Source organism: Salminus brasiliensis, chromosome 12 (genome assembly GCF_030463535.1).
Source record: "Salminus brasiliensis chromosome 12, fSalBra1.hap2, whole genome shotgun sequence".
Lineage (NCBI taxonomy): Eukaryota > Metazoa > Chordata > Actinopteri > Characiformes > Bryconidae > Salminus > Salminus brasiliensis.
In genome coordinates, this window is record NC_132889.1 from 12,762,438 (window position 1) to 12,773,023 (window position 10,586).

At 38.9% G+C, this 10,586-nt stretch overlaps 1 protein-coding gene across 1 annotated transcript; it reads left to right on the forward strand.

Annotated features, from left to right (window-relative positions):
* Positions 1–987: 987 nt before the first annotated feature.
* Positions 988–7,796, forward strand: fscn2a (fascin actin-bundling protein 2a, retinal). Its single transcript, XM_072693926.1, has 5 exons — positions 988–1,810; positions 4,854–5,010; positions 5,212–5,333; positions 5,469–5,636; positions 7,280–7,796. The coding sequence occupies exons 1-5, from the start codon at positions 988–990 to the stop codon at positions 7,483–7,485; spliced, it is 1,476 nt and encodes a 491-aa protein (XP_072550027.1). The 3' UTR covers positions 7,486–7,796.
* The last annotated feature ends 2,790 nt before the right edge of the window (positions 7,797–10,586 follow it).

Consider the following 10,586-nt stretch of genomic DNA (forward strand, 5'->3'; position numbering starts at 1 on the left):
ACTTGGAAATTAGAAGGTAAAGAAGGAATGGTGAAAGAGTTATCCTGCTGGTAGGATTGACATATAGGGCAGAAACATTGTACCTGTAAAAGGAAAAGGGTATAAGCAGTCAAAGTGGATGTAAATTTTGGATACACAAAGGGAAAAATGGGGACAAAAGTAAAAGGAGACTTAGTAAGTGAGGGGGAAGGGCCCAAATCTCATTGAATTCAGAATGAGAGGCTTACTGAACTCATGGAAATCAAGTGATATATATCCTGCACAGTATAGATTTGCCCAATTGCAACATAATCACAGAGGGTTATTAGAGAAAATCTTTAAAAGATGAGGAGCCACTAAACAGTGGATCATCAGAGGATCCTGGATAATTCACATTGTGGGGCATCGCTACAAAGCAACTGCTGACCCACTGACACAGGTTGTCTTAGCAGAAAGCTATCTGGACAACAGAGAAACTGTGCAAAACAGTTCAAATGAGAAGTGGGCATGGAGTCTTAGGGGTCTTAGTCTTTGTAATAGGGTGTATTGAAAAGGAAAAAAGAAGGAGAGAGTGTAAGACAGAGTGAGGAAGAGGAGGGGTCAGAGCCGTGGAGGGTGACGTCAGAGGCTTGCTGGATTGAGGTGCGGTGTCCTGCTGAGTTTAATCCGTGCTGATTAGGGAACAGAAAGCAGGCACCTGTGCAAGTGCAGTGGGTTCTAGAGACGTAGCGCAGTGAAGAGTGGGGCCAGCTTTCTTATGAACAATAGGAGCATCAAGAAGGGTCGAAACAAAGTCTGGGGGCAAATCAGAAAGGATAAAAGGGTGAGTGAACTTGGGACCAAATGATTGGGGCGCCTCAAAGGGATTTCATTGCAGTAATCGAAGAAAGACTACAACCTTGATACAAAGGACAGCCAGTAAAATCTGCAGTCCTACCCCTTTTTTCCCCTCCCTTCCTTTCATCCTAACCTTCATAACACCAAACTGTTGTCATCTGTTTGGTCAAAATGCCCACCAATGGAATAAACAAAGCTTTAAAGCTCCAGTTTGGGCTCATCAACCACGAAAACCGGTACCTTACAGCAGAGACCTTTGGCTTTAAGGTAAATGCATCTGGTTCCAGCATGAAGAAGAAGCAGATCTGGACCTTAGAGCAGGATGACCAGGACACTCAGGTCGTTTTCCTGCGCAGTCACCTTGGCCGTTACATGGCTACAGATAAAGACGGCAAGGTGAGTTGCGCTGCTGAGGTACCAGACTCCGAATGCCGTTTCATGATCGTGGCTCAGTCAGATGGTCGTTGGGCCTTGCAGTCTGAGCCATACCAGCGGTACTTTGGAGGCTCGGCAGACTACCTATCATGCTTCGCCCAGACCATCGGAGAGGCCGAGCTGTGGGCCGTCCACATGGCCCTCCATCCGCAAGCTAACCTGCTGAGTGTGGCCCGCAAGCGGTATGCGCATTTGTCCGCCCCAGATAGTGAAATCTCGGTGGACAGCAACATCCCATGGGGTGTAGATTCTCTGGTCACCCTGGTCTATGCGGAAGGAAAGTACTGCCTTAAGACTTGTGACAACCGCTTTCTCAGCAGTGATGGCAAGCTGGTAAAGGAGTATGGGCCTCACACGGGTTTCACATTGGAGCTCAGATCTGGCAAGCTGGCTTTTAAAGATAATGAGGGCAAGTATCTCACCCCAATGGGTCCTACTGGCACTCTGAAGTCTGGGAGATGTACGAAACCAGGCAAAGATGAGCTTTTTGATCTGGAGGAGAGTCATCCACAAGTGGTGTTCCAGGCAGCCAACAAAAGATACGTATCTATCCGACAAGGTAAAGCATCATACTTCTCTTTTTAGAAGCCATTCATTGTTGGTGCTCAGAGGGTAAATCGCTTTAAATGCATTTGAATTCAATTGAATTCAAACTGCTGCAGTTTTTGAAATGTGGACAGCTCATCCATCTGAACAACAAAATTGTACACTTTGATGTGGCTATTGTGAGGAATGAGGACAATCAGACAATATTATGAGCTATTATGTGGGACAAAAGAACTGTAGGGCATGCAAGAGCACAGGCAGACGTTCCCTACACTGTAGTTGTTTTTTTTATTTTGGAACATTTACACACAATCTTTTCTCAGAAGGTCTATTTTGTTCCTGTTTGCACAATTTGATTCGCCACTATCGTTGGCCAGCAACATTGGAATAATAGGGAGCACACCACTGAATGGCATTTTGCATGCTACGACAGACTAAGTGACAGGAGAACAAGAAGGACTGGAATTTAAAGCACCTTTCTAAGAATTATCTTTGAAATGTGCACATTTGCTAGATGTCCAAAGCAAGAGTGTGCTGAAACTCAATTTTTTAGAACCGGATCAGACCAAAAACTTCCAAATCGCAACTGCAAACCAATTACCTGCAACAGAAAGCACAAGCCATTACTCATAACCATCTGGCCAGACATTTACAGCTTTTGTGGGAAGCATTCGGAGTTAATGGGCTTTGTCCAGTGCAGATTAAAGGAGTTGCAGATGACTTCAGTCAGACACGTCCTGGTGCCCTGGTGTAATTCCTATCAATGAGCCAAAGGACTGTTGCTATTATTAGAAAGAACCCTTGGCTTGCTAAATACCCATACTATTACTCATTGAGTGAGAGTGAGGAGCGTGGTGCTGAGGAGGTGTTGTGTATTGGAGCATCCTGGCTAGTAAATTAGATCTGAGAAGGTCTTAAAAGGTTTGCGTGGACTGAAAATTAAAGGAAGATGAACCCCAAAACAAAGCGGATGAAATATGGAGCCTCGCAACTGTTAAGCATTACTTCTTATTCCCTTAAAATAGAGATTTATACCAATGAGATACCAATGATGTCTTTATCTACAGTAGGGATTATACCATCCCAGGAGCAACGTATCATGAATTGCAAATGGGAATTTCATTGGATAATGTTTTATTCAGTAGCTGTGATAACTAAAAGATCATCAAAGGGAATTTATGAGAACAAGAAACATATATCATATTAAACTATTCAGAGACCGTCTGTACTATCTAAGAAAAAGTGAACTTTATCATATCTTTCACGCGGTGAGAAACAGTTTATATTATTCAGTGCCTCAGCTGAGAAATATTACTCACTACTGTAACATAGTATGTTGTATTCCCCCCACTTTATGGTGGTTGGAGCAAGGCACCTAAAGCTGCTTAGTGGGGCCTTCATCACAGATTTGCATTGCACCACAGAGGGAATTACTGCAGCAGGCAAATGAACAGGCTAGGTGGAAGGGTGTGTGTGCAGGATTACGCTAGTAACAGGCTTATGCGAAAGGTTGATGGATATTTCCGAGGTATCTCGTTTGAACCTCATCCTTTACGATCTGGCCCTCGTTAAACAAGAGCATGGATTTAATACCACCGGTGGTGTTATTTAAACAACAGGCTCAGGGAGAGTGAAAGAGATGCAGAGAGCGTGATTAGCGGGTTTAGCAAAATGCTAGGCCGCCATATTGTGTTATCCATGGATGCTGACGTGGGAAAAAAGAACTTAAAGCAGCTTTATTAGAGAATTGGCATTTTTTACTCTTGGGCTCCCCCTACAGTTGGGGAGTGTAACTTACATTTACGCCAGTGCCGAAATATTAATTACACTTTGAGCACCCACTGATTATAGAGGCGCCATTCACCCTATTGCAAGTTGTTACTTTAAGGTAAAATTGCTACATAGTGTAGCTTTAAATTATTAAAATGTAAAGCTACTAATCCAAAACAAAATATTTAATATTGGAAATGAGATGTGTAGACATATGAGTAAGACATATATGAGTGTCAAACTATTATTATTACTAAAATGTACTATTGTATTAGTCTGGCGCATTGGTTACACTGTATAAGGAATCAACTGGTGTGTTAGTGCATCATTTGTAGCTCAGATGCAGCTTTGTCTCCTTTATTATTTGCCCTCTTGGCTGTAAAAGAGACTTTAAGTTCATGGGTCTATAGGGATGGCTACATTGACCAGACATTTTTGATTCATTTTTGTAATTAAATTCCAAAGTTCCACAGAAAAATCAAGACTAAACAAACAAAGTAAATAGCACTAGTGCGTCGAGTAGTCTTCAAAACTTTCCATAGCATCTCTGAATCCTTAAATCTTAGATATTTGGAAAGGCATTGTTTGTTTTGGGAGTGACCTGGTGCATATGACTGTATCATTACAAATGTAAAGTGAATTTTTGGTGTGGGTATAAATGTACTACTGTTCTTTACCTTTAGTAAACAACAGTGTAAAATGACCTCCTTTAGACTTCTGCAGGGGATAGCGCCACATCCAAAATCCTCAAAATGGTCCTGAACCAAAATACAAGTGTCTTGGCATTACATACCTAGGTTATAATTGAGCATTTTGAGATATTCACCAAAATGGCACAATGACATAGTCCTTGGTGAGTTTGTGATTGCAAGCCTCCTCTTTCAGAGGAGTTTTCAAGTGGTTTAAATCGGTAGTAAAGAAATACAGAGAGTCTGTGAGAAATTTGCAGCCTTTGTAGTATAACCGTGCTCTGGAATGATCTGGTTGATTTTGCTGGTTATCATCACCAGCAGTGTCGAAGGTTTAACCCATTAAAAAGGCTAGGCCCAAAAGTGTTATTACAAACTTCTATTACCAAAGAATAGCCCCACCAGTTTGCACAGAAGTCCCTGTTGTTACTAAATAATAATATGCCTTAGTGTGTAATAAGCCTTCCTGTGTTTAGGGGTTAAACACTGAAAGACAGTGACAGTCAGAGACGTGTTCATAAAGAATCATTTAGAATATGAATTATTTGTTGTACTCCTCACCTCCCCTATAATCACCATAATGTGTCCTTTTTTCAGGTGTCAGCATCTCAGCCAATCAGGATGTAGAAACAGATATGGAGACCTTTCAGATGGAAATTGACAAGGAGACAAAGAAATGCATGTTCAGAACAAATGCAGGAAACTACTGGACACTCGTCACACATGGAGGCATCCAGTCCACAGCTACAGAAATGTAAGCCAAAGTTTCTTGCATGGTTAGCATCTCTGAAACTGCTTCTGCTCTTCTTATTCATTAGAATAACTAGAATTATGTATTAGATTTTAAATATGAGTGATATCAGTGAAGGGTGGGACAAAATAGAAAATGTCCAATATCTGATATGTTTTTTTAAAAACCTCAGAATTGACACTGTGTCTATTCATTCACAAACAGTGAGGCTAACACAATGTTCGAAATCGAATGGCTTGGGCGCAGAGTAGCTTTGAAGGCAAGTAATGGAAAGTACGTCTGCACTAAGAAAAATGGCCAGCTTGCAGCTGTCAGTGATACTGTGGGTGAGTGCATTGGGCCGAGACAATAGTCTCTGTGGTGTTTGGCATTTTTTTCATTTAAACTCTATTCATGCTACTACAACTGAACAAGGCATTCAGGGTTTGAACTTGTTTTCTATATGGCATGAACTCCTCTAGGTGATGACGAGCTTTTCTTGCTGAAACTGATCAACCGTCCTATTCTGATCTTGCGAGGGGAGAACGGCTTTGTCTGTCACCACAAGAGCTCTAACACCCTGGATGGCAACCGCTCTGTTTATGACATCTTCTCATTGCTCTTCAGTGATGGTGCATACCACATAAAAAGTAAGCTTGGGAGTTCTAGCTCTCTGTGTTTTGCTACAAACATGTTTTGCATAAACCTTTGTGCAGAGGAACACTACATAATGAACGTCTATACAAGAAATAAAAATAAATAAAGCAAATTATCCTAATACACCTTTTTGCGTGTGAGGGCCATACCCTTGGAGCTAGCACGGGGAGGCAAACTCAGAAGTGTGTTGGGCTGGAGTTCGGGGAGCCTTCAAGGTGGTGCATGAAGCTGTGCCCTCCCCCATGGTTGAGGTTAATAGCAGGGATGAAAAGAGGAGACAGTGGGTGTGATGTAGCTCAACGCGAAAATAGGATGAGACTGGAGGGTTTACATAGGGAGGGAAAGGAGGAGTTAGGTCGTGGTCCATCTCCCAAAAATCAGTTGTGATATAACTCAACTTAAGGAATTGCATTGGTTTTGTTCATTTGTGCTAGTCCGTAGCAGAAAGTCTTCAGAGGCAACAACCAGTGAACCTAGTGATAACCAAGTTAAACATGATACAGGCTGAACTGGTAAAATTTCTCCTTTTTTATTTGTTTTCAATGGATTTTGTATTTAGTAAAAAAGTATTTATTTCTTTTTAAACTTGATCAATTTAAATGATAAATACCAGTACATTGCATCTAAACCTCACCTTTATGAATAAATAACTGTATATCACCTACTCTGGGATTGGCAAAGGCTGAATCCATGAGGATATTTATTAATTTAATCTGGCTCCATAAAGATAAAATTCTGTAAGTGGCTAAGAGTCTTAACAACATTTTAGAATAATAAACAATGCAAATCACAAGGTTAAACATCATGTTGGCTAAAGGTCACATATATGGCTTTTTTAATAATGTCACACAATAAGATAAATTACATGATACCATTATAGGATAATGTATAATCCAAAGCAAGGAGGCTATAACACAGATAAAAGCAAATACCATATATAAATATCACTAGAATACTACCTGTAGAATATTAATATAATCCAATGTAATATAATATAATATAATATAATATAATATAATTATAATTATTTATCTAAATTTTTGTAACTGAGTGTCCTGCTATCCCTTTCTGCTGTTACACTGTGAATTTCCCCACTGCGGGACTAATAAAGGACTATCTTATCTTATCTTATCTTATCTTATAATATAATATTTGCTGTATATTGCTTTATTTTAAGTATCCATTTCAGTTGAATAAAAACATTATGATAAATTGATTGTTATGGCAAATAATTTTGAGATTTTCTTCAGTGCACTACCCCATCTTGTTGCTGGCTTGTGTTGTGGTTATTTCATCACTTGAATCAAGTCTAAATGTATAATTTTTGTTGTAAGAATGAAAAACGTTTTCTAGAGTTTTCTAAGTTTATTTGAAGAAAACTGTATCCACTTAAAGTGTTCAATGCCAAATTATTTTAACAAACATTATTCATTATTTCAAACATTATTTAAAATAAGCAAAATGATCTGCCAATAGAACACTGTCAGTTAGTAAAATGTCATCAAACTAATATAATTTCTCTATATGTTCTTACAACACTGTCAAAATGAGAAATATTAGATGTTTAGATGACTAGATTTAGATGAATTAAGATATCATGTTTTGCAGTGCACTCACTGATTGGCTTCCTCCACAGGCGGAAATGGAAAGTTCTGGTACGTCTCTGGAAGCGGCCTGGTTTGCTCGGACAGTGACAAACCTGAGGACTTCTTCTTAGAGTTCCCTGAGCATGGACGGGTAGGCATCAAGAGCATTAATGGCAAATACCTACGTGGAGATCAGGGCGGCACCCTCAAGTGTGACGCTGCTGGCCTGGACCTCTCTTCTCTCTGGGAATACTGAGCCTTGTGATGAGCTTCAGTGGAGCTCCATGCAGCAGCATCAGCCTCAGAGACTGATGGAGAAACGAAAGCCTTCATTTAATTAATGGCTCACAGCTGACTTTTTACTGATGTCTTTCTTTCTTCTAGACCTTTTATTTTTGCAAATAATGTGTAATATTAGAATCAATATAAATATTTGTTCAGGTTCTCAACATTGCAACTGCTTTCATGTTCAATTTATTTTTGGATGGTATACATTGTTATATCTCTCAGCATGACTAACACTGGTAGTTGATTAGTTAGGATACTGATACTGTTAATATAATATTCCCATGATGTGTATGCATTACAAACTTAATGACAACAAAATGTTGTTGTTTTTTTTTCAAAAAGTGATATGAAAACTGGGTAACAACTAAATGCCTCTTGATTTTATGAGGGAATTGCATAAGACCAAAAAAGTGATGATTCTTATGATAAATTGATCCACTGAAGAGTCCTCTCTGTTGCAGAAAAAAGAAACTCCCTCGAAAGAATAAAATATTATTATAAATAATTTCCCCTCACTTTTGTCTCTCTTGTTTGACAACTTACTCTTACCCACTAATCATTATAGCACTGGAGATCACTGCTTTAAAGGTTCCTTAGGGCTTGTCTGAATTTTTTTATAAGTAAACTAGCTCAACCAGCTCAATTCATATCAACTTCTAGGGACACACTGTGTATTCATATCTTTGATAATGCTGTTCTGTTTAATTAAAATTCTGATTACAGAAAAATGTAAAAGCTCCCGTTTTTTTTTTCTTACCAGGGAAGAAAATTAATTAGGCAGATTGAAGCTGGTCTCCATTGCTCTTTGGCTCCTCGCTTAAAATCAAGCCAACAGTTCACATGATTCAAAGACAATTTTACTTCCTTCCTTCATCTGTAACTCAATCAATATGTGGGGTTTCCTGTAGTTTGTTTCAGAAATTGAGTCTTTAGGCTGCCCTCTAGTTCCCCCAGCAGCTAAACTTCAACTTGATTTTGAAGTTGAAATGGTGACACCATACACCTTTTTACTAAAGCTGAATCCATTTAGTTCTGACTAAAGAAATTAACTTTAAGACTTTGCCACTCAGGGTATGTGTATGTCTGTCTACAGCACAGCAACACCATTGTCTGCTTTATCCCTTACTAAAATGCTTGCCCTTACCGACCCTGTAAATCCACATATCAATTCATCCCCACAAACACATGCAAATCAAAAGGCCTTTGCCATCCCTCACAATTATTTATATTTTGGCTTATCCACCTGATTCCCGTTAAGCTTAACACAGAATAATACAAATACCTAATACATAAGCTTGTGTAAGGGCAGCATTACAATGATGTGTAGTAATTAGGTCATATCCTGATGCTCTGGAAGTTTAATCATTGTCCTCAAACTGTGTGAATACTGTCTGTGTGACTTCCAAACACCCACTCTGCCTAACTACATAGACACTAACCTGTAGACATCTAATGTTGTGTACTGTTCTTTAGAAAACGTCATGCCCATTTTAGGATCTTCAGGGCAAGGCTGAATTTCTCTATGACAGAAGAAGTTCCAAACTCTGTGCTGTTTACAATTTCCTCTCAATTACCACCGGATTTACCAGTGGAATTACATGCTACGATAAGCCTTATACCCCAGAGCATTGAGACACCAGTTAAAGCAGCCTTACATGAGAATTGGGCTCCCCCTACAGGTGGCATGAAACTGCAATAGCATGCAATGGCGTGAAAGAGTATAATTCTCTTTCATACCATTGCAGTAAATACAAATCATGCTTTGAGTTCCCCCTTAAGGACATGCGTTACACATGCATTTCAAGCTGAGAGATACCGAACCAGCGTCTGAACGTGTGTAATATGGTAAGAAATATGTGGATTGACACTATTACATATTACAGGTTTTACAAACTGACATTGTGCAGTAGCAGTGTTCCGGACCCAGAGTGGCAATGACATAGGTGCCATTCTCCCAATTACAAGTGGAGCATCCCAATGATTTTGGGATGATTTAATGATTTAAGGTAAAATGCTACATAATATTGCTTTAAAGCTGCTAAAGAAACTTAACTTAACTTAACTGATGAATGACATTTGTCAGTCAATCTGGAATTGTTCCACTTGCACACTACAGCCAAATTGTGCTAACGATATATAATTTGTCAGTAATTTTTCTCAGTATTTTGTGTTTTAGAAAAAAGAAGGGGACACACAATACTGGGCTTTCAGATAAACAACTAATCCAGCCCCCTTGATATTTAACTGCACATAATGCTGTATAATTCCTCACTGTGACAAATTATGAAGTGTGAGGTGAGGACTCAATGCTTAATGTGACCAGTGGCATGAGCTAAAATGTTAAGAAAGGGCCATTATGGTTTCAGGTTGAGTTTAATCATACTAATGGGGGTTAATTAGTAAAGGACTTGCTGCAGTTGTACAAAAAGCTAATTTCTACTTCTATTGTGGTTTAAAGCATAAGTAACCTGGCTGCTTTAAACTTGTAGGTCTTTTAAACTTAGCCCTGGTCCTGGAATACTTCCTGCCTTGAACAGTGTTTTTGGTACTCCAGCTCATATGATTCAACTTATTAGCATATTACCAAGCCCAATCTTAGTTCACATAAGTGTATTAGAGCAGAAAAACACATACATGTGCAGGACCAGGGTTTTCAACATTGTCTTGTATTTTTTTCTATTTATAATATTCGTGTGAATGGTTGGGCTAACCTGCTGTAGTAGGCAAGCATTTAGAAATTCATTGTTTTTCATTACATCACAAAAATAATGGATTAAAAAAAGACAGTTAATACATAGAATGTACTGGGGGAGTAAACAGTGCATTTTGCAACAGCGAGACATTATTAAAAGCGCCAAAGAATATTTTTATTGAGTATTTAGGTTTTTCTTTGACACATAAATAAGTATGTGACATTGGTTGGGGCAGAAAGTACTCAAATGTCATTTATCAAGCTCGTTATTTTGCCTCAGAATAAAATCTATGATAAAACCAATAACCTTTTATTATTACTTTTCTTTGGAAGAAAAACAATATTTGAGATTCATAGTATGTCACTTCCATGTACTG

Bases quoted from the DNA above. Each gene is read 5' to 3' on its own strand.
- fscn2a (XM_072693926.1), top strand. From the start codon at position 988: ATGCCCACCAATGGAATAAACAAAGCTTTAAAGCTCCAGTTTGGGCTC. The intron at 5,011-5,211 runs GTAAGCCAAAGT...ATTCACAAACAG, and splicing joins CAGTCCACAGCTACAGAAAT to TGAGGCTAACACAATGTTCG. The intron at 5,637-7,279 runs GTAAGCTTGGGA...CTTCCTCCACAG, and splicing joins TGGTGCATACCACATAAAAA to GCGGAAATGGAAAGTTCTGG.